Here is a 23,875-nt window from a genome sequence, read left to right on the forward strand (position 1 = left end):
ATTTCCTGCTTTGGGGAGAACGGGCACCCACCAGCACACTATCTCCATCCCTCAGAAGGTTCTGGAAGCCCAGGAAGCCCTCCACCTCCCCCTTCCCCTCCCCCTCCTTGGCTCCATCTGCAGGGATCCAGGACTCAGGGGAGTCCCCACAGTGACCAGACCAACACTTGCTGTGAAAATGCCCTTTATTCAGCTTGTCCACGACCTGGCAGGGCAGCAGCAGCCTGAGCAGCAGGTTCTAAAAGGACAGGAAGGCGTTGCCTGGGGAAGGCTGGCGGCGGGAGGTGTGGCTCACGGCTGCCCGAGGGTCCCGGACACGCCCCTGCCTGCCCCTCAGTCCAGTGCCCGGCCCGGTGTTAGGAAAACCGGCCCCTGACTTCCCACCCCCCCAGCCTCGCCCGGTGCCCGGCAGAGCAGGCGGAGACTGCGGGCACCCGTTGCTTCCTGTCCCCTCGGGTCCAGGTCCTGGGGTGGGAGCCCCCCCTGTGCATTCCGAGGTCACACTGCAGGGGCCGAGGCCGGGGGGGGTGGTGGGGGGTGCTCCCGTGTGACCCCCCGAGGTGGCAGCGCTGCGGGGGCTCCGGCTGTGGCCGCGGGTGGGGACGGAGAGGAGGTCGGTCAGGACGAGCCGGCGGACAGGAGGACACAGGTGGGGCGGTGGTCGCAGGGCAGGCGACGCCCTCAGAGCTGCTTGTCTGGTGGGAGGAAGAGGAGTGAGGGCGGGGGGTGCCCAGGGGGAACCTGAGGCCAGTGGGCAGGGCGGCCGAGGGCGGGCGGAGCGTCGCTGAGTCCTGTGGGCCCGGAGCCAGGGGAGGGTTTTTGGGTTCAATGTGGCTGGAGGCTCCCAGTGGACCTGGTGGGGGGGCGGGAACATTGCAGCCCAGTGGGGAAATGGGTACATGGGTCCCAGGCCAAGAAAACCTGGGCCCAGCGACTGGGGCGCCCGTGGGAAGAGGGGGGAAGAGAGGAGCAAGTAGGGTCCCCGTCACCCCCCTGCCCCTACCCCCTGCCCTGCTGCCCTGGGGGTGCCTCGCCCTCTGCTCACTGGCCACAGGGTAAGCTTTCCGGGGGGTGGGAGGGATCTTCAATCTGTCTTCCTTTTTCTTTTCATTATTTTTTAAAAATATATTTTTATTGATTTCAGAGAGGAAGGGAGAGGGAGAGGGAGATAGAACCATCAATGATGAGACAGACTCATGGACCGGCTGCCTCCTGCTCGCCCCCCACTGCGGACCGAGCCTGCAACCCAGGCCTGTGCCCTGACCGGGAATCGGACCCTGACCTCCTGGCTCACAGGTCCCCACTCAGCCCCTGAGCCCCGCCGGCCGGGCTTGATCTGCGTTTAGTTCTCTGACTCCTGGCGCCCGGGAGGCCTCCAGGAGGTGGGCGTGGAGAGAATGGATGAGGAAGGACGGAGCCTAGAACGGGCCGCACCGGGGACAGCCTGAGCCGGACACGAGGACAGAGATCGCCAACGGTGTGTGCCCTGCGCCCGAGGGGACACAGGCCCCTGACAGCTACGCTCCCCACGCCCGCCCTCGCGGCCCCGATGGACCCCACCTCTTCCCCCGGGACTGCGGGGGGTTAAGGCGGACAGGAGTGACCATGTGGTCATTGATGTGTTAATATCGGTGACGACAGTGATAGTAACAAAGCCACCACAACCCCCTCACAGTCCTGACAGGCGGGTGGGGGGCGAGCAGTTGTGTCTGACAGACGAGCAGTGAGGCTCGGGGGGTGAGAACCAGAGGTGAGAGGTCAGGTGTGTCTGGGTCCCAGGTCCGGACCCTCTCGGCCGGTGCTGGGTGGCGTGCCGCCTGCAGGCCGCCTGAGGCCCGAGAATCACTGGCTCTGGCCCTGCCGGGGCCTAAGGGTGAGTTCACCAGAGGTTTTTCCAGATGGAGCCGCTCAGCTTCAGTAGATCAATGTGTGCGGCCCTCGGATGACGCCATCAAGACCCAAATGGGCCCTAGGTTGGCTCAGTGGATAGAGCATCAGCCTTTGGACGGAAGGGTCCTGGGTTCGATTCCGGTCAAGGGCACATGCCCAGGTTGCAGGCTCAAGCCCCAGTAGGGGGCGTGCAGGAGGCAGCCAGTGAATGATTCTCTCTCATCATTGACGTTTCTCCCTCTCTCCCTCTCCCTTCCTATTGAAATCAATAAAAATGTATATTTAAAAAATATTGCAATGGCCCTTGGCAGAATGCAGGCTCCTGCTTGCCCCTGCCACTTAGGCCAAACACAACACCCGTCCCTTGTTGACCAGGAAATTGGGAGGAAGGCGGCCAAAGGGCTTCTTGCACTCTGCACCACCTACCGCAGCCCAACACGCAGTCCATGCCCACCACACGGTGCAGCCTGAGCCCCACAGACACGTCCGCGACCACCAGAGTCCCCTGGATCATGAGTGTAGCCCCACCGGGTCAGAAAGGGGTCAAGGGCGGCCCCAAAGGACCCTCATCACATGTTCACTGCCATCCCCGGGCACTGTCTCTGCCACCCTGGGATGGGGGTATGACCATGCTGGCCCTCAGGGTGCGGCAAGTGTCACAGGAGAGAACCCGGAAGCCTGCTGTCCCGTCATCAGAAAGCCAGTGGGCATCAGTGTCCACTATCCCACAAAGGCCTCCTCAGCCTGGAGCCACGGGGCAACCTTCATGGAAGGGGAGGCACTTCTCTGACCATCGGCCACTCTCCCCCAGGACGGCCGCCAAGTATCTAATGAGAACTCACAAGGAGGATGGACAGACGGAGTCTTTGGATTCCGCCCACCCCCAATAGTTAAGGAGACAGAGGGCAAAAGTGTGGTCCAGATGGGGTTCAAAGAGCCATGGGTCAGCTGGAGAATGCTGACCAGTAGAGGTGGGCAGGAGAGAGGGACATCCCAGGAGAGGTGGCTGGGACTCACCTGGCCAGGTTGTTTAGGGCTGAGCAGCTGTGGGAAGAAAAGGACAGTCAGACAACAAGCTCCCAGGTGCCTGGCCCAGATCCCGGATTGATGACCCTCAGCTTCTACACACGGAGCTGATGCCGTGCACATGGCCTCGCGGTGGATGCAGAGGTGCTGCCCCGAACCTCACAGTCCTTCCAAAGCCACGCCCTCTGTCCCTTTGCCATGGCCTGCCTCCCGGAACCCGAGGACTTCCTGTCCAGTGTATGGAAGCCAGTGTCATGCCTGGGACAAGCCACCTGGGCTCTGGTGTTGACCCCAGAGAGTGAACAGGGAATGACCCCACCAAATTGGGTCAATCAATGTGCACACTGATCTCTCAACCTTGACCCATTCTGATATTGAGAGTCTACACAGATTTCTAGACTTTTCCATGCGGTCATAATGCCCCATCCCCAAGGCTCCCATTGGCTCCTTCCATTCATTGGCCACCTGCCATCTCCCACCTCCCCTGCGCCCTCCCACTCTCTCTGTCCTTCACAAAGGACCTCTGTGCTCAGGTTGTCCCCTGTGTGTCACTATCTGGGAGCCCACAGGTGACACCGTCCTCATAGAGGAGAGGAGCTCACCAACCCCCACACCCAGGGGTCAGCTGCCCTGGTGGAAGCCCCAGACACCCTGCAGGTGGCACTGAGCTGGCTCCGGGGGCACAAGGCCAGGCTCCTCTCTGTGCTCAGGACACTGCCTCCTGTGCATGAACACGGAGCTGAACCCCTTCGAGCCAGTTCCAGGGACTGCCTTCAGGATGCTGGGAGCATGGACCCACCAGGCTGACCTGTAGTCTGAGCAGGAGACCTAGCACCTGAGAGCCTGTGGCCCTGAGTCACTCCAGTGCCTGGGGGACAGTATGAGGCTCGGGGGGGCCCTGGCGTGGGGAGTGGGCGTGTTCTCAGCAGCATCAGCCCAGAAGGGCCACCAGGGATGGTAGAGACGCACCTGAGCAGATGACGCCGGCGTCCTCCCCGTGGTTGCAGTTGTGGGAGTTCCAGCCCCTGTGTGGGCAGCTCCACAGGAAGGACTCGTGCCCTGAGCAGGCTACATCATCGAGCACGATCGGGCCTGAGCCCTGTCCGAACCGGGCGCTTCCTGGGGCCGACCTGGCCCCGCCACAGCCCAGCTGCCTGCACACCACGTTGGCATCATTGGTGTCCCAACTGTCATCACACACGGTGCCCCAGGAGCCTTTGTAGAGGACCTCCACGCGGCCTTGACACCGGTCACCGCCATTCACCAGCCTCAGGTCCAAACCAGCATTGGTTCCTAGAAGGGGATAGAAAAATTCACTGTCTCCCATGTCGCCTCAAGAAAGAGGCTCTGAGGTGTGGGTGAGGTTCCGAATTCTTCCAGGAGCCAACCCTTTATTGTTCAGGGTTACGATCCCCCGCATTAGGATTGGACTGTAGGTCGTCATTCACCCTTTATCTTCAAGGAGCCCGTTACAGAACATGGGTGCATGTTCTCCAGTTGGTTTCCCACCACGTTGGCCTTTCAATGCAGGACAAAGTGGGGATCCCCACCCTTGGCACTAGCAGTGACCCATGTGCAGAAGGCAAGCTGATAGTGAAGCCCATACACACAGAACAAGGGGTAAGAAAAGTGCACGGAGAAAGTCTTGGAACATCTGGATCCAGCTGCCCCTGAAGCTGGCCCTGCTACTAGACGTCCCCCATGTGTGAGCCATGGAGTGCTCTTCTGGCTTCAAAGATTTTGAGTTGAGCTCCTGTCACTTGAAAAGTAAAACATCTTGACTAATTTGTCCCATGACTGGTAGGTGAAGGGAATCCATGATTCTGGGATGTGGGGGAGCCCTTCATGTTGGATGGGGTGAAGTCTGAGGAGATCTAACACAACATTTGAGAAGGTCACCATGGCCTGGAGGCTACAGTGCTGAATGCTGACGCTTTGGCCAGACCCAGGGATGCTCAACCAAGGAAGGACTTGTGTACCACCCACCTGGAGAGAAAACAGAGCAGCTTAGAAAGGTGGGCAGAGGGTCAAGGTCGGGTCTGCTGAGCTGTGACTGGGGTCAGGGGGTCAGAGGGTTAGGGACAGGGTTGGCTGAGAAGCTCTGTGGCTACGGGAGAAAGAGACCTTTTCTGAGAGCTTCCATGAACCAAAACTATGCCCTTGAATGTCCTTGACAATGGCAACCAGGGCTACAACCTGTGAGAGCAACCATGGTGACCTACTGACGCAGTGTCCTTTGGTAAAAGCAACCCTCAGGCTCTGTCTGGGGTCCATGGATGAAGGGTCTCTGTTGCCTCAGCACAGGGAGTGGAATGTCCTCTGGACAGAGTGTCCCCTGTCACTGAGAGTGGGTAAGCGCTGTAGCCAGAAAGCCCTTATCGCTCTGAGCCAGACCAGAGGGTCAATGTCTTGTGGAATCAACTGTCCCATCTACACATCAGCAAGGGACTGGGAGGCAGAAACTGGCACAGTCCCCTCCAGGAGCTCCTGGGGGGCTGTGGGGTGAGCAGGGAGGGAGCATCAGAGCTAGTGGGACTCCGCTGGCATGGTGGTGGACAGGGCCAGGCAGCTGTGAGAGAGAGGGTGTCAGACCAAACACATGGAACAGAAGGGGGCACAGCAAGAGGCATCGTGGGAGACACTGAGCAGGTGGTCGCTCAGCCATGCTGGTGCCCTGCCTTGGAAGGCGGGGCCTTTGCCATCTAACCCAGGAGGGACACTCCCCGCCAGGGCCCAGGAAGACCCGGGGCGTTGGTGCCAACGTCCAGGTGATTCCATCGGTGTCTAGATGGAGGCACAGAGTTGACACGAGGAAACTGTCTACCACGCAGCTTATAGGAGGCAGGGAGGGCCCAAGAGTGAGGCGTCTACTCAGGGCCCCAAACCTACGTGTGCGGTTCAGGCCTGACCATAGGCAACTACGAAGTATAGCCCGGTGGGTCTCAGAGGGCCCGCTGCCCTCGCAGAGCAGACCTGGTGCAGAGATTGCATCCAATTTCCCTGGAGAGACTGACAGGCAAGGACTCCTGAGCCCCGAATGCAGGCAGCCATGTGAGGGTCACCGCACCTCTGCCCATGGGCCCCCTTCCAGGCAACTCACAACACTGCCATTGCCGCTCGCGTGTGCGGTCCCGTCGGCAGAAGGTGTGATCTGTACACTCAGTGTAGGTCCTCATTCACCTGCTTACACCTGGCACCAGGACACAGACTAATACTGAACTAGGCAGAGAACTAGGACTCTTCAAAGGAACAAGAAATAAAGAAAGACTTTGACAGGTAACAGATTGAGGGACACACTCGCTGAGAAAACACCACCCATGTGGGAGAACAGACGTGGGGGGCCCACCTGAGCAGATGACGCCGGCGTCCTCTCCGTGGTTGCAGTTGTGGGAGTTCCAGCCGCTGTGTGGGCAGCTCCACAGGTTGGACTCATTCCCTGAGCAGCCCACGTCATCCAGCACGATCGGGCCTGAGCCCTGTCCAAAATTGGCACTTCCTGGGGCTGAACTGGCCTCACCACAGCCCAGCTGCCTGCACACCACGTTGGCGTCATTCGTGTCCCACCCGTCGTCACACACGGTGCCCCAGGAGCCTTGGTAGAGGACCTCCACGCGGCCCTGACACTGGTCAGCTCCGTTCACCAGCCTCAAGGCCAAACCGGCTTCGGCTCCTAGAAGGGGAGGGGAAAATTCACTGTCTCTGGTGTTGCCTGAAGGAAAAGACTCTGACGTATGGTTGAGGTTCCTAATTCTTCCAGGGTCCAAGCCTTTAGGGTTCGGGGCCAGGTTCCCCCACATTTGGACTAGACCAAAGCCCATCCATCACCCTTTATCTTTAAGGATATTACAGCAATCATATGTGTGAGCTGTGGGAAGCATGTTCTCCAATTGGTTTCCCACCATGTGGATTTGGGATGCAGGACGAAGAGGGGAGCCCGCCATCTGCACTAGCAGTGTCCCCGTGCAGAAAGCAAGCCGATAGTGAAGCCCAGGAACATAGAAAGCAGGAGTAAGCAAAGGGCACGGAGACAGTCTTGGAACACCTGGATCAAGCTGCCCCTGAAGCTGGCCCTGCCACTAGACGTCCCTCTAGTGTGATCCATGGAGTGCTCTTCTGGCTTCAGAGTTTGAGTTGGGCTCCGGTCACTTTCAAACTAAAACATCCTGATTAGTATGTCCCATAAGTGGTAGGTGAAAGGAATCCATGATTCAGGGAGGTGGGGGAACCCTCCATGTTGGATGGGGTGAAGTCTGAGGAGATCTAACACAACATTTGAGAAGGTCACCATGGCCTGGAGGCTACAGTGCTGAATGCTGACGCTTTGGCCAGACCCAGGGATGCTCAACCGAGGAAGGACTTGTGTACCACCCACCTGGAGAGAAAACAGAGCAGCTTAGAAAGGTGGGCAGAGGGTCAAGGTCGGGTCTGCTGAGCTGTGACTGGGGTCAGGGGGTCAGAGGGTTAGGGACAGGGTTGGCTGAGAAGCTCTGTGGCTACGGGAGAAAGAGACCTTTTCTGAGAGCTTCCATGAACCAAAACTGTGCCCTTGAATGTCCTTGACAATGGCAACCAGAGCTACAACCTGTGAGAGCAACCATGGTGACCTACTGACGCAGTGTCCTTTGGTAAAAGCATCTCCTAGGCTCTGTCTGGGGTCCATGGATGAAGGGTCTCTGTTGCCTCAGCACAGGGAGCAGAATGTCCTCTGGACAGAGTGTCCCCTGTCAATGAGTGGGAAAGCGCTGTAGCCAGAATGCCCTTATCGCTCTGAGCCAGACCAGAGGGTCAATGTCTTGTGGGCTCAACTGTACCATCTACACATCAGGGAGGGGACTGGGAGGCAGAAATTGGCACAGTCCCCTCCAGGAGCTCCTGGTGGGCTGTGGGGTGAGCAGAGAGAGAGAGCTTCAGAGGCAGCAGAACTCAGCTGGCGTGGTGGTGGACAGGGCCAGGCAGCTGTGAGAGAGACGGTGTCGGATCAGACACGTGGCACAGAAGGGGGCACAGCAAGCGGCATCGTGGGAGACACTGAGCAGGTGGTCGCTCAGCCATGTCGGTCCCCTGCCTTGGAATGCGGGGCCTCTGCCATCTAACCCAGGAGGACGTGCCCCGCCAGGGGCCAGGAAGACCCGGGGCATTGGTGCCAACGTCCAGGTGATTCCAACAGTGTCTAGATGGAGGCACAGAGTTGACACCAGGAAGCTGTCTACCACGCAGCTTTTAGGAGGCATGGAGGGGCCAAGAGTGAGGCGTCTGCTCAGGGCCCCAAACCTACATGTGTGGTTCAGGCCTGACCATAGGCAACTACGAGGCATAGCCCGGGGGGTCTCAGAGGGCACGCTGCCCTCGCAGAGCAGACCTGGTGCAGAGATTGCATCCAATTTCCCTGGAGAGACTGACAGGCAAGGACTCCTGAGCCCCGAATGCAGGCCAGCCGTGTGAGGGTCACCGCACCTCTGCCCACAGGCCCCCTCCCAGGCAACTCACAACACTGCCTGTGCACCTGGCGTGTGTCCGTTGGCAGAGGGTGTGACCCTTACACTCATTTGGGTCTTCATTCACCTGCTTACACCTGGCACCAGGACACAGACTAATACTGAACTAGGCAGAGAACTAGGACTCTTCAAGGGAACAAGAAATAAAGACTTTGACAGGAAACAGATTGAGGGACATACTTGTTAAGAAAACAGCACCCATGAAGGAGAACAGACATGGGGAGTCGCACCTGTGCAAATGACACTGGCGTCCTCTCCGTGCCCACAGTTGTGTGAGTTCCAGCCGCTGTGCGGGCAGCTCCACAGGTAGGACTCATTCCCTGAGCAGCCCACGTCATCCAGCACGATCTGTCCTGAGCCCTGTCCGAACCGAGCACTTCCTGGGGCCGACTTAGCCTGGCCACAGCCCAACCACCTGCACACCACGTTGGCATCATTGATGTCCCACCCGTCGTCACACACGGTGCCCCAGGAGTTTTGGTAGAGGACCTCCACGCGGCCCTGACACCGGTCACCGCCATTCACCAGCCTCAGGGACAAACCGGCATCGGCTCCTATAAGCGGAGGGAACAATTCACTGTCTCTGGTGTAGCCTGAAGAAAGAGGCTCTGAGGTGTGAGTGTGGTTCCTAATTCTTCCAGGGTCCAAGCCTTTTATTTTCAGGATTATATTCCCCAAATTAAGACTGGACCAAAGCCAGTCCATCACCCTTTATCTTCAAGGAGCCAGGTACAGCACCCATGGGTTTTACCTGTGGGAGGCATGTTCTGCAATTGGTTTCCCACCATGTTGGCCTTGGGATGCAGGACAAAGTGATTGGCTGCTGTCTGCACTAGCAATGACCCATGTGCAGAAAGCAAGCTGTAGTGAAGCCCATACACACCGAAAGCAGGAGTAAGCAAAGGGCATGGAGACATCCTTGAAACGCTGGGATCCAGCTGCACCTGAAACTGGCCCTGCCACTAGACGCCCCTTGTGTGTGAGCCATGGAGTGCTCTTCTGGCTTCAAAGAGTTTGAGTTGGGCTCCTGTCACTTGCAAACTGAAACATGCTGACTAATATGTCCCACAACTGGTAGGTGAAGGGAATCCATGATTCTGGGATGTGGGGAAACCCTCCACATTGGATGGAGTGATAACCGAGGATGTGTAACACAGATTCTGGAACATCACTCCAGCTGGGGCCTCCAGTGCTGAATGCGGAAACTTTGGCCAGACCCACGGATGCGCACTGTAGGGAGGACTTGTGTACCACCCATCTGGTGAGAAAACACAGCAGCTTAGAAAAGGAGAATGGAGGGTCACGTTCGGGTCTGCTGAGTGGCCACTGGGTCAGGGGATGAGGGCCAGGGGGCTGGGATGCTCTGTGGCTAGGGAAGAAAAAGGCCTTTTCTGAGAGCTTTCCAGGAGCCAAAACCATGCCCTTGAATGTCCTTGACAATAACAACCAGGGCTACAATCTGTGCGATCAACCATAATGAGCTCCTGAACTACAAGGCATAGCCCAGTGGGTCTCAGAGGGCCCGCTGCCCTCGCAGAGCTGACCTGGAGCAGAGATTGCATCCAATTTCCCTGAAAGACTGACAGGCAAGGAATCTTGAGCCTCAAATGCAGGCAGCCATGTGAGGGTCACCGCACCTCTACCCACGGGCCCCCTTCCAGGCAACTCACAACACTGCCTGTGCCGCTGGCGTGTGCGGTCCTGTCGGCAGAGGGTGTGATCTGTACACTCAGTGTAGGTCCTCATTCACCTGCTTACACCTGGCACCAGGACACAGACTAATACTGAACTAGGCAGAGAACTAGGACTCTTCAAGGGAACAAGAAATAAAGAAAGACTCTGACAGGAAACAGATTGAGGGACACACTCGCTGAGAAAACATCACCCATGAAGGAGAACAGACATGGGGGGGCCCACCTGAGCAGATGACGCCAGCATCCTCTCCGTGGTTGCAGTTGTGGGAGTTCCAGCCCCTGTTTGGGCAGCTCCACAGGAAGGACTCTTGCCCTGAACAGTCCACATCGTCCAGCACAATTGGCCCTGAGCCTTGTCCGAACTGGGCACTTCCTGGGGCCGAACTGGCCCCGCCACAACCCAGCTGTCTGCACACCACGTTGGCGTCGTTGGTGTCCCACCCGTCGTCACACACAGTGCCCCAGGAGCCTTGGTAGAGGACCTCCACACGGCCCTGACAAGAGTTACTGCTGTTCACCAGCCTCAGGGCCAAACCGGAACTGGCTCCTAGAATGAGACAAAAAAATTAATTGTCTCTAGTGTTGCCTGAAGAAACAGGCTCTGAGGTGTGGGTGAGGTTCTGAATTCTTCCAGGGTCCAAGCCTTTTATTTTTGGGATTACATTCTCCTGAATTAAGACTGGATGATGCCCGTAAATCACCGTTTATCTTCAAAGAACCAGGTACAGCACCCATTGATATGGGCTGTGGGAGGCATGTTCTCTGACTGGTTTCCCACCATGTTGGCCTTGGAATGCAGGACAAAGACAGGAGGCCCACCATCGGCACTAGCAGTGACCTGTGTGCAGAAAGCTAGCTGATAGTGAAGCCCATACACACAGAACATAGGAGTTAGCAAAGTGCACAGAAACAGTCTTGGAACACCTGAATCCAGCTGCACCTGAAGCTGGACCTGCCATTAGATGTCCATCTTGTGTGAGTCATGGAGTGCTCTTACGGCTTCAAAGAGTTTGAGTTGGGCTCCTGTCACTTGCAAACTAAAACATCCTGATTAATATGTCCCATAACTGGAAGGTGAAGGGAATTCATGATTCTGGGATGTGCGGGAACCCTCCATGTTGGATGCGGTGAAGTCTGAGGAGATATAACACAAGATTTGAGAAGGTCACCATGGCCTGGAGGCTACAGTGATGAATGCTGACGCTTTAGCCAGACCTAGGGGAAGCTCAACCAAGGAAGAACTTGTGTACCACCCACCTGGAGAGAAAACAGAGCAGCTTAGAAAGGTGGGCAGAGGGTCAAGGTTGGGTCTGCAGAGCTGTGACTGGGGTCAGGGGGTCAGAGGGTCAGGGACAGGGTGGCCTGAGAAACTATGTGGCTAGGGGAGAAAGTTGCCCTTTCTGAGAGCTTGCCACCAGCCAAAACCATGCCCTTCAATGTCCTTGACAATGGCAACAAGAGCTACAATCTGTGAGAGCAACCATGGTGACCTACTGACGCAGTGCCCTTTGGTAAAAGCATCTCCTAGGCTCTGTCTGGGGTCCATGGATGAAGGGTCTCTGTTGCCTCAGCACAGAGAGCACAATGTCCCCGGGACAGAGTGTCCCCTGTCACTGAGAGCGGGTAAGCACTGTAGCCAGAAAGCCCTTATCGCTCTGAGCCAGACCAGAGGGTCAATGTCTTGTGGAATCAACTGTACCATCTACACATCAGGGAGGGGACTGGGAGGCAGAAACTGGCACAGTCCCCTCCGGGAGCTCCTGGTGGGCTGTGGGGTTAACAGGGAGGCAGTGTCAGAGGCAGCAGGACTCAGCTGGCATGGCAGTGGTCATGGCCAGGCAGCTGTGAGAGAGAGGGCGTCGGATCAGACATGTGGCACAGAAGGGGGCACAGCAAGCGGCATCGTGGGAGACACTGAGCAGGTGGACGCTCAGCCATGCTGGTCCCCTGCTTTGGAAGGCGGGGCCTTTGCCATCTAAGCTGTAGGATGCGCCCCGCCAGGGGCCAGGAAGACCCGGGGCATTGGTGCCAACGTCCAGGTGATTCTGTCTGTGTCTAGATGGAGGCACAGAGTTGACACGAGGAAACTGTCTACCACGCAGCTTTTAGGAGGCATGGAGGGTCCAAGAGTGAGGCGTCTGCTCAGGGCCCCAAACCTACATGTGTGGTTCAGGCCTGACCATAGGCAACTACAAGGCATAGCCCAGTGGGTCTCAGAGGGCCCGCTGCCCTCGCAGAGCAGACCTGGTGCAGAGATTGCATCCAATTTCCCTGGTGAGACTGACAAGCAAGGACTCCTGAGCCCCGAATGCAGGCCAGCCGTGTGAGGGTCACTGCACCTCTGCCCACGGGCCCCCTCCCAGGCAACTCACAACAGTGCCTGTGCCGCTGGCGTGTGTGGTCCCGTCGGTAGAAGGTGTGATCCTTACACTCATTTGGGTCCTCATTCACCTGCTTACACCTGGCACCATGACACAGACTAATACGGAACTAGGCAGAGAACTAGGACTCTTCAAGGGAACACGAAATAAAGAAAGACTTTGACAGGAAACTGATTCAGGGACACACTTGCTGAGAAAACACCACCAATGAAAGGAGAACAGACTTGAGGAGACGCACCTGAGCAGATGACACTGGCGTCCTCTCCGTGGTTGCAGTTGTGGGAGTTCCAGCCCCTGTGCGGGCAGCTCCATAGGTAGGACTCGTGCCCAGAACAGGCCACGTCATCGAGCACGATCTGTTTTGAGCCCTGCCCGAACCAGGCATTTCCAAGAGCCAACCTGGCCTCGCCACAGCCCAGCTGCATGCACACCACGTTGGCGTCTTTGGTGTCCCACCCATCGTCACACACGGTGCCCCAGGAGCCTTGGTACAGCACCTCCACGCGTCCCTGACACCGGTCACCTCCGTTCACCAGCCTCAGGGCCAAACCGGCATCGGCTCCTAGAAAGGGAGGGGAAAAGTCACTGTGTGCAATGTAGCCTGAAGAAAGGCTCTGAGGTGTGCGTGAGGTTCCTAATTCTTCCAGGGGCCAAGCCTTAGTGTACGGGGTAACGTTCCCCTGCATTAAGACTGGACCAAAGTTCCTCCAAAACCCTTTATCTTCATGGAGCTGGGTACAGCACCTATGGGTGTGAGCTGTGGGAGGCATGTTCTTTAATTGGTTTCCCACCATGTTGGCCTTGCAATGCAGGAGAAAAAGGGGAGCCCAATCCTTGGCACTAGCAGTGTCCCCGTGCAGAAAGTAAGCCGATAGTGAAGCCCATACACATAGAAAGCAGGAGTAAGAAAAACGCACGGAAACAGTCTTGTAATGCCTGGATCCAGGAGCACCTGAAGCTGGCTCTGCCAGGAGATGTCCCTCATGTGTGAGTCATGGAGTTCTCCTCTGGCTTCAAAGAGTTTGAGTTGAGCTCCTGTCACTTGCAAACTAAAACATCCTGACTAATATGTCCCATAACTGGTAGGTGAAGGGAATCCATGATTCTGGGATGTAGGGGGAATTCTCCATGTTGGATGGGGTGAAGTCTGAGGAGTTCTAACACAAGATGAGAGAATGTCACCCTGGCCTGGAGGCTACAGTGATGAATTCTGATGCTTTGGCCAGACCCAGGGATGCTCACATGTGGAATGATGTGTACCACCCAACTGGAGAGAAAACAGAAGCTTAGAAAAGAAAGCAGAGGGTCAAGATTGGGTCTGCTGAGCTGTGACTGGGGTGAGGGGGTCAGGGACAGGGTGGCCTGAGAAGCTCTGTGGCTATGGGAGAAAGTTGCCCTTTCTGAGAGCTTGCCACCAGCCAAAAACATGTCCTTGAATGTCCTTGACAATGGCAACCAGAGCTACAATCTCTGAGAGCAACCCTGCTGAGCTCCTGACGCAGTGTCCTTCGGTCAAAGCAACCCTTAGGCTCTGCCTGGGGTCCATGGATGAAGGGTCTCTGTTGCCTCAGCACAGGAAGCACAATGTCCCCGGGACAGAGTGTCCCCTGTCACTGAGAGTGGGTAAGCGCTGTAGCCAGAAAGCCCTTATCGCTCTGAGCCAGACCAGAGGGTCAATGTGTTGTGGGCTCAACTGTACCATCTACACATCAGGGAGGGGACTGGGAGGCAGAAACTGGCACAGTCCCCTCCAGGAGCTCCTGGTGGGGTGTGGGGTTAGCAGGGAGGGAGTGTCAGAGGCAGCAGGACTCAGCTGGCATGGTGGTGGTCATGGCCATGCATCTGTGAGATAGAGGGCGTCAGATCAGACACGTGGCACAGAAGGGGACACAGCTAGAAGCATCCTGGGAGACACTGAGCAGGTGGTCGCTCAGCTAAGCTGGTCCCTTGCCTTGAAAGGCGGGGCCTTTGCCATCTAACCCAGGAGGGACACTCCCCAGGGCCCAGTAAGACCCGGGGCATTGGTGCCGAGGTCCAGGTGATTCTGTCTGTGTCTAGATGGAGGCACAGAGTTGACACGAGGAAACTGTCTACCACACAGCTTTTAGGAGGCAGGGAGGGCCCAAGAGTGAGGAGTCTACTCAGGGCCCCAAACCTACGTGTGATGTTCAGGACTGACCATAGGCAACTACAAGGCATAGCCCAGTGGGTCTCAGAGGGCCCGCTGCCCTCGCAGAGCAGACCTGGTGCAGAGATTGCATCCAATTTCCCTGGAGAGACTGACAGGCAAGGACTCCTGAGCCCCGAATGCAGGCCAGCCATGTGAGGGTCACCGCACCTCTACCCACGGGCCCCCTTCCAGGCAACTCACAACACTGCCTGTGCCGCTCGCGTGAGTCCGTCGGCAGAGGGTGTGACCCTTACACTCATTTGGGTCCTCATTCACCTGCTTACACCTGGCACCAGGACACAGACTAATACTGAACTAGGCAGAGAACTAGGACTCTTCAAGGGAACAAGAAATAAAGAAAGACTTTGACAGGAAACAGATTGAGGGACGCTCTCGCTGAGAAAACACCACCCATGTGGGAGAACAGACCTGGGGGGCCCACCTGAGCAGATGACGCCGGCGTCCTCTCCGTGGTTGCAGTTGTGTGAGTTCCAGCCCCTGTGCGGGCAGTTCCACAGGTAGGACTCGTGCCCTGAGCAGCCCACATCATCCAGCACGATCGGGCCTGAGCCCTTTCCAAACCAGGCACTTCCTGGGGCCGACCTGGCCTCGCCACAGCCCAACTGCCTGCACACCACGTTGGCATTGTTGATGTCCCATCCGTCGTCACACACGGTGCCCCAGGTGCCTTGGTAGAGGACTTCCACGCGGCCCTGACATGGGTCACCGCCATTCACCAGCCTCAGGGCCAAACCCGAATTGGTCCTTAACCCTAGAGGACAGCACAAGGACACCTCCTCACTGTCTGTGCTGAGCTCCAGGCCTGAGGAAGGTTCTCTAGACTCAGGACCTCCCTCACAGCCACACCCAAGGGCAGGCGGTCATCTTTGGACACGTCCAGGGGTTCATCTCCATCACAGGGAAAGGATTGGGACGACCTGTTCTGCCTGCTCTAAGGAGGCTCCTAGGTAGGGAGCCCCAGGATTGCCCATGGGGTGAGGACTTCCCCCCGCTTCCACCAGGGACACCCAGGGTGGAGGTCCACAGCTCCGGGGACAGGCCAAGACCATGGCCTCCTTGGCCACTTATTCCTTCTCCTCGGTCCTGCCTCACTTGAGGCAAAGCCCTCAGAGGTGATGGGACCACGTCTGCCAGACAGGAGAGGATGGGCACTCTCATCCCCTGAGGCTGAGCCAGCACAGGGGTCTCAGCAGGTCCCAGGAGACCTCCAAGACTGACCCTGAGCAACGGGGAGGGTCCTGGCTGAGCCTCCTCCCATAAGCCCACTGGATACAAGTCATCAGCCAACTATGTCAGACAAGGACCTGGTCAGAGACCCTCCTCTGGCCCCACCCCCCTAAGGGACAAGGATGAGGATGGCCCATGTGGAGCCTCTTTCTGTCACGTGTCATCCCAGACGTGATTCAGAAGCAGAGAGCGGCCCTGGGAGGGTGATAGGATGATTTGCATTTTGTTCTCAGTGAGGCAGCTGTGGCCTGAGCTGGCCCTGCGTCTGGAAGGGACAACAAAGAGGCATCTGGTGAGGCATCTCCGGAAGGAGACCTTCCTAAATTTTCTGTCGGAACCATGACAGCTCCCCATGCACGTCCTGCTACTTGCTCCTGCGTGTGCACGAGCCTCCTGCTGAGCTTGGTCATTGGCATGGATGGTCGGACTGGAGAGGAGCCTCCCCCTCCACATCTCTAATGCGGCCTGTGCACCTGCATTACCCACCCGGCGTGTCCCTTCCTGAGCCAGGTACTCGCTGGCAAGACTGTGGGGCGGGCCCGACTCTGCATCTTCGTCAGACAAGTCAGTGGACGTGGTCGAGGACCTGGGCCGAGGACGGTGAGCCGGAGCGGCCCCCTGACCCCGCACAGGCCCCCAGGGCGGAGCTGCAGGCTCCCGGGCTGGTCCTCCCACTGGGCAGCTCGCTGGTTCCTCCGTGGGCCTGGGTGACCTCAGGCAAAGCATGGGAAGATGCCAGGGCCTCTGCCCGGCTGGGAGGACAGCAGCCCCTCCCGGGACATCAGCCGGGGCCTGAGCAGGCACCTGCCATCCTGCTGGTCGAAGGACGCGCCCCGTGACCGTCCATGGCGGTGAGTAGGCCGCCACCCTGCCCTGCTCAGGGCTTCTTGCTGTGGTTCCCTAGGAGCCGACCCGCCCTCCCCCGACAGGTTCCTCTTACGTTTCATGCTTTAGGCCCTTCGGGGTGCGTCCCAGGAAGCGAAGCCCGAGAGCCCCTCCACCCGCCAGACTCCTCCCGTGTGTCCTCAGAGGGGGTCGTGGGGAAAGGGCAGTGGCTGCTCCCACCCAAGCTGCTAGGACTTCCGGGGAGAAATGCCCTCGGGGTGCTCCCTGGAGAGGCTGTGGGGCCACCTGCCCCTCCTCTCGGCAGCCCCTGGGCAGTGCCGCGATGCCAGGGGCGTGGCGCCCTTCACTCCCCCAGGCGGAGGGTCCCCTGTGCCACCTGGAGTCCGGGAGGGGCTCGGCACATCCCTGGGGCTCCCTCGTGGCTTGGAGCTTGGTGCACAGGTGCCCCCTGGCGTCCCAGGTCTGTGGGGCGGGGCTGGCGGGGTCAGTAAGGTCGTGCCCACAGAGGGGCCTCCCTGTGCTCTGACCCAGGCATCCCCTCACCGCACCCCCCGAGTTCTCCGAGGAAGAGGCAGCCCCAGGGCACACTCGGTATCGTGCCCGCAGGGCGGGCTCCAGGGAACATTCCTGTTACCTGTCCCGGGAGGACTCCTGAGGACGTTGGCGGCAGCAGCCTCCGCAACAGGGGCTGGAGGGGAGGAAGCAGAAACAGAGTCAGATCACCTCTAAGGGGAACCGTGGACAGAACGGGACTTGAGCCGCGTTCTCAGCGGGGTTTGCCTTCCTGTGTGACTCCGCAAAAGTCAACAAACTGACTCAGCCTCCCGTTCTTTCACTTTAGAAGGTGGTTGGCCCTGGCTGGTGTGGCTCCGTGGGTAGAGCGCGGCCTGTGGGCTGAAGGGTCCCAGGTTCTGGTCAAGGGCCCAGCCCGGGTTGGGGGCTCGATCCCCAGTGGAGGGCGTGCAGGAGGCAGCCGATCCATGATTCCTTCTCCTCATCGATGTTTCTCTCCCTCCCACTCCCTTCCTGTCTGAAATCAATAAAAATGTATTTCAAGGCTCTTCAGGGGAAGGGGTGTCTCCCATCAACCTGCCGAGCTTGCACTGGGCTTTCCACACGGGCCCCCCGCCGGCGCCAGGAAATGGATACAGAGGTAACTTCACATAGTGGCACATCTCCCTGAGTCCTCCCGTCTCACTGCATTGGCTCCATCCTTAGCACCGTGTGGAATAGTGGTTGTGTGTTTGTGTGTGTGTGCGAGGGGGGGGGCTGGAGGGCGGACTGGTTTTGCTTTCACTTCCCTGGAAACGCTGCTCGTGTTTCCCTGGTCAGTGCGAGGCTGGCTGCGAGCCTGTGGCTGTCGAGTTGCCTCAAGGAGCCCTGGGCTTGCCCACCGCCCCAGCAAGAGCCGGCCTGGTGCTGGGCGTGGAGAGAGGATGGCCTGGCAGCTGCTCAAACCACTGCACCAGAGCCCCGTGTCCTCTGAGCCTCTCCTGGGCGTCAGCACGAGGGCCCTTCCGATCTAGAGGTGCGACCCCCACCCCCTGTCCCCTCGGGAGGGCCTGGCAGGTCTGGGGAAGTCCTGTCTGCAGGCCGGTCAGAGGCAGAGGGCCCCGCACCTGAGCCCTCCCGCGCAGGCCTGGCCGGACGCTGGCGCCTCGGGCTTCGTCAGGCCCACGACGTTCCTAACACGGGGCAGGGTCTGGGGGAGCCGCTCCGAGGGCCAGGGGTCCTCCTCCTCCCGCCGCTGCACTGAGGGTCCGGGGAGGGGTCACGTTCACAGAGGATGAAGCCAGGCTCTGCCTCGGCTCCAGCGACATCTCTGTCCCTAACCAGCGGGACTGGACAGGGAAGGTCCAGCCGGGCCTGACGCCGTGGGCCTCGGGGACGGGAACCCAGGACCCGAGAAAGAGAAATGCCCGGGTCCCCTGGTCCCTGCTGGGTCCTGGCCGGGGCCTAGGCCTGGAGGCCATCCTTCTCCTGTCTCGGGGCCAGTGTTTCCCAGGGAGAAAGGGCGGTGACTTTCCTTCCCAAAGCCCAGGCTGCCGGCACCCGGTCTGTGTGGCCTGCATCCCAGCTCTGTTGCTGGAGGGGGAACCCTAGGGGGGCACGGGACTCTGCCCCACGGGCGGGAGGACCTAGGTCCTTCCGTGCCAAGATGGTCCGAGGTGCCCTGAGGGGGGCTCAGGGAGGGCACAGGCCAGGATGCTGCTCAAAGGTGTGTACCTGCCTCGCTGGGCCCCACAGCCCGAATCCCAGCACCTGAGCCTGGCCAGGGGCCAGCGTGGCTTGGGGGGGCCACGGGGGTGGGCCCTGGGCCTGGGCGGCAGGACCCCCTGAGGGTGGGTCACCGAGCCCACCTTGGAGCTCCGGGAAGGGGCACAGCCCATGGCCAGGACACCCCTGCAGCCCGAGGCCTTACTCAGAGGCCCTGGGAGCTGAGCACCCCATCTCTCACTCCTGCACCTCTCCCCGGTCAGGGTGCGGAGGGTGAGGTGGGCCCACAGGGATCCCACGTGACAAGCGTACCTTCCGCGGCTGCTGTCAGGGACTCCTCCGTGGAAAGCAGAGAAGCTGCAGAGCAGAGGGAACAGGTCAGTGCTGGGGCTTCCTGGAGGGTGGCCCTCCCGCCCAGGCTCTGAGCCAGGTGCGGGCGGGAGACCCTATGCCACCCCAGCAACGAGGCTACGCCCCTTCCATGTGAGGCGGAACTCACCCTCTGCCCTCTGCGGGCCCGGGATCGATGTCCGGATGCCACAGGGGCCCTTGGCCCGTCACCACCCTTCCCTCCTGCGCTTCCTTCCACAGAATCCACCACAGAACCCGCGGACTCCCGCCCTCATTCACAACACGGGACTCGATACCAAGTGTCCAGCCCTGCGGCTCAGACACCCTCGGACGGCACGTGTCTACCCCCCAATATTCCCGAGAGGGTAGCGCCCCCCCCCCCCACAGGAGGAGTGGCCGTTTCTCAACATGCATCCCCAGCCCTGGCCAGTTTGGCTCAGTAGATAGAGCACTGGCCTGCAGACTGCAGGGTCCCGGGTTCGATTCCGGTCAAGGGCACAGACCCGGGCTGGGGACTCGATCCCCAGTGTGGGACGTGCAGGAGGCAGCCGATCCATGATTCTCTCGCGTCACCGATGTCTCTCTCTCCCTCTCCCTTCCTCTTTGAAATCAATAAAAATATATTTTTTAAAACGAGAAAAGAAAAGGGACAGCGATACCTGCCCTCGAACATGGATGAGGCGTGACTGGGAGCGGTGGGTGAGCGGCTGAACGGGCTTGACCGGCTCTTCCCAACCCCTGGGACTAGGACAGCGTAGGACCTCCCGTCCCAGCCGCGGCCCTGTGTCCCCAGAGGCCTCCCCGGGCACCACATGCTTCCACACCCCTCACCCCCGCCCCGAGTTCTCCGAGGAAGAGGCAGCCCCAGGGCACACCCAGTGTCGTGCCCGCAGGGCGGGCTCCAGGGAACATTCCTCCTTACCTGTCTCGGGAGGACTCCTGAGGACGGTGGTGGCAGCAGCCTCCGCGACAGCAGCTGGAGGGGAGGAAGCAGAAACGGAGTCAGGTCTCCTCTGAGGGGAACCGCGGACGGGACATGAGCCGCGTTCTCAGCGGGGTTTGCCTTCCTGTGTGACTTTGCAGAAGTCAACAAACTGACTCAGCCTCCCGTTCTTTCACTTTAGAAGGCGGTTTGGCCCTGGCTGGTGTGGCTCCGTGGGTAGAGCTCTGGCCTGTGGGCTGAAGGGTCCAGGGTTCAATTCCTGATCGGGGCACATGCCCGGGTGGCGGGCCCCATCCCCAGAGAGGGGCATGCAGAAGGAAGCCAATCCATGATTCTCTCTCATTATTGATGTTTCTCGCTCTCCCTCCCTCGCTGAAATAAATAAAAATATTCTATTAAAAAAAGAAGGGAAGGAGGGTGTCCCCAGATGCCGGCTGGTGGCCCCATGCGGTGCAAGCACATCCCGTGGGCCTGCTCCCCACCAGGCCCCGAGAGCGTGGTCTGGGCGCTGCTTTCATGAAAGCCATTTCCCAGGAACTTCACCTTCCGAGCTTCCCTGGAGGCCTGGGGCAGGAGCGAGGGCAGAAGGTCTCTGGAAATCAGGGTGTTTTGCCCTGTCCTCTGACATTCATGAATCAGCAAAAGGGACATCAGAGAAGGCGTGTGTGTGTGTTGGGGGAGGAGGGGAAAAACAGGGTGAGATGGGGAGAGAGAAGGAAGGAGGGAGAGAGAATGGATGAGAGGTGGGGGGAACGACAGGCAGGCACCCGCTGCCTGGCCGGCGCTCCGGGCGACAGGAGTGACCGAGCCAGAGCCGCCGGCCGAGCGCCCTGAGGGCCGTGCAGGGCCGGCTTCCCGCCCCCTGTCCGCGCTCACCCCACGGCCACGCGGAGGCCTGGCGCCCCTTCCTCGCTGCTGGAGCCTTTCTGACCCGCAGCCCCCGGCCTCGTCTAACCATGACCCTGGCCTTTCTCAGGCGGAAACAACCAGAAAAGCGCTTCCTTCCCGAGTCCGCGCGAGTGGGGTTTGCCCGTGAGCAGAGCAGCCGCAGAGGAGACAGTACCTGCGTGGAGGACGCGGCCCAGCAGCAGACACGTTACCAGGGTGACCCTGGGGAGCCCCATGGTGCCGGCTCTGCTCCGGGGGACAGGGAGCCTCGATATTTATGGGTTCCAGCCGCCAGGAGGCGTGTCCTGGGCATGGCCTTCCTATTGATGCCATAAATCAACAGGGGGAAGCGTAATGGTCCGGCTGAGCTGTGGGACGACCTGGGCGTGTGCGATCGATGCCGCTCGGATCATCGGCTGCTCCTACCTGCCGCCGCGGACCTGAGGGACCCGCTTCCAACTTCCTTCTGGCACACGGCCCGCGGGGCCCCATCTTTGCCCCTGAGGACTCTGTGAGCTCGTGGGAAGGGGGCCCCAGCCCCAGCAGGATGTGGTCTGCTGGGCAAACAGCCCCGATGCCAAAGGGAAGGCCCCTCTCTGGGCCGGGCGGGCCTGGCAGGGCCACACACTGGCCCCTCGCCTGGGAGAGCAAGGGCAGCGAGGGCAGATGGGGCGGGAGGAGCTGGGGCGAGTCCCAGGAGGCCAAGGCCGTGGCCGGGCGAGCAGCAGCTCTGGCGTCTGGATCTCACACTATTCCCACGGCACAGGGCCAAGGACCGGGGCTCCGGCCGGGCCACCTGACATCTCACGGGGTTTTGGATCCTGCTCTTGGCGGTCTCACGGGGCTGGGATGGACCTCGCAAACCCACAAAACCAGCCCTGACCTCCCCCTGCCTTGTGCACAGCCCCTCTCCAAGGTTTTTTGTAAACACTACTTTTAAATATATTGATTTCAGAGAGGAAGGGGGAGGGAGAGAGAGAAACATCAATGATGAGAGAGAATCACGGATCAGCCGCCTCCTGCACACCCCACACTGGGGATCGAGCCCCCAACCTGGGCCTGTGCCCTGACCGGGAATCAAACCCTGACCTCCTGGTTCACAGGTCGATGCTCAACCACTGAGTCACACTGGCTGGGCTATTTATTCATATTTTTTTTATGGAGGAAAATTATTGGGTGTTTTTTGTAGCTATTGTATTTATTTAATTTTTTAAGTATTTTTTATTGTTGATAATATTACAGATCTCTCCCATCCCCCTTGGAGGTATTAAAGCCAGTTGTCGTGGGAACCTGCAGAAAAGCACCCAAATCCGACGGCAGGCAGTTTCCCTGAGACAGTAACCCCTACAGGAGCCACCCGCACCCAAGAGTGGGGAGACCGGACGGGGAGCAAGGCCTGAGTGAGCACGAGGCACGAAGGTACCGCCAGGGAACCCTGAGCAGCCGTGGACAGCCCAGCTCGGACCGGGAACATCGTCCTGAGAGCGGGCGAGATTTCCGCAATGCACACCTTCCTGTGGCTGACCCGTCCTTGTTCCCTGTGGGATCGGGCCTAAACTGGCCGTTGGACATCCCTCTCACAATCCGGGACTGCTAGCTCCCAACGGCTCACCTGCCTGCCAGCCTGATTGCCCCTAACCATTTCTGCCTGCCAGCCTGATCACCCCTAACCACTCCCCTGCCATCCTGATCAATACCTAACTATTCCCCCGCCTGCCTAATCGCCCCCAACTTTCCTCCCCTGCAGGCCTAATCGCCTCCAACGCCCTTCCCTGCAGGCCTGGTCGCCAACAACTGCTCTCCCCTGCCGGCCATCTTGTGACCACATGGGGCGGCCATTTGTGCGAGAGTGTGATGGTCAATTTGCATATTACCTCTTTAGTATATAGGATGTCCCCCATACATGTAACTGTTAACAAAGAGCAATGGGGAGAGGGGCTCACACAGGCTGCCACCATTTCTTTAGTAAAACTAAAAATAGCCTGGCTGCATGGCTCAGTGGTCGAACATCAACCTACGAACCAGAGGTCACGGTCCAATTCCCAGTCAGGGCACCGGCCCGGGCTGCGGGCTCGATCCCCAGTGTGGGGCGTGCAGGAGGCAGCCAGTCCATGATTCTCTCTCATCATGGATGTTTCTCTCTCTCCCTTCCTTTCTGAGATCAATAAAAATATATTTTAAAAAAGAAAAATAAATTAAAAAGGGGTCACAGGTCGTCCCCCGGCTGAGAGCCGGCTGTGCCCCGTGCGCTCAGGTGGCAGGTTTGGCCGGGGACCGGGAAGCTGCCCTGGGCCCCCCCTGGAGAGCGGGGCCACATGGGGCTCGGGAAGCCGTCAGACCCACCTCTTCGCGCACCCGCAGCCCTGCCAGCCTTGCCGTGGCCGTGACGAGTGGTGTTGAAACAACAACAAATACTCAAATCCAAGGAAACTGGGACAAAGGAAGGGGCTCTGAGGACGCAGGGCAGTGACGAGCCGCAGCTCTCGCCAAACCAGAGGAACAAAAGTGCGTGGGGTCAGCCGAGCCCAAGAGCCGCGGCCAGAATGGGCCCCTTGTGCGCGGCTGGAGGAGGAAGCCAGGCTGGGGCCGCCCCTCAGGTGAGTTCCTTGAGTGAGAAAGGGTTCATTCACATTTCCTTCTTCCTGTTACTCACGAGGCCCCAGAGCCAGCGTGTGTGAGTGTGTGTGTGCATGCATGTACATGCATGTATGGTGCCTGTATGTGCA

At 59.1% G+C, this 23,875-nt stretch overlaps 1 protein-coding gene across 1 annotated transcript; it reads right to left on the reverse strand.

Annotated features, from left to right (window-relative positions):
- Positions 1 to 169: 169 nt before the first annotated feature.
- LOC308528769 (scavenger receptor cysteine-rich domain-containing protein DMBT1-like) lies at positions 170 to 21,385 on the reverse strand (the record flags this gene model as incomplete). Its single annotated transcript, XM_081104546.1, is given in 15 exon segments — positions 170 to 695; positions 2,908 to 2,934; positions 3,886 to 4,209; positions 6,263 to 6,586; positions 8,642 to 8,965; positions 10,329 to 10,650; positions 12,673 to 12,725; positions 12,728 to 13,048; positions 15,021 to 15,428; positions 16,387 to 16,490; positions 17,385 to 17,438; positions 18,370 to 18,502; positions 19,280 to 19,324; positions 20,241 to 20,294; positions 21,325 to 21,385. Coding segments are annotated over 14 exon segments (2,541 nt in total). The 3' UTR covers positions 170 to 695; positions 2,908 to 2,920.
- Positions 21,386 to 23,875: the final 2,490 nt, after the last annotated feature.

The sequence above is a fragment of the Myotis nattereri genome, assembly GCF_964212035.1.
Source record: "Myotis nattereri genome assembly, chromosome: 13".
Taxonomy (NCBI): domain Eukaryota; kingdom Metazoa; phylum Chordata; class Mammalia; order Chiroptera; family Vespertilionidae; genus Myotis; species Myotis nattereri.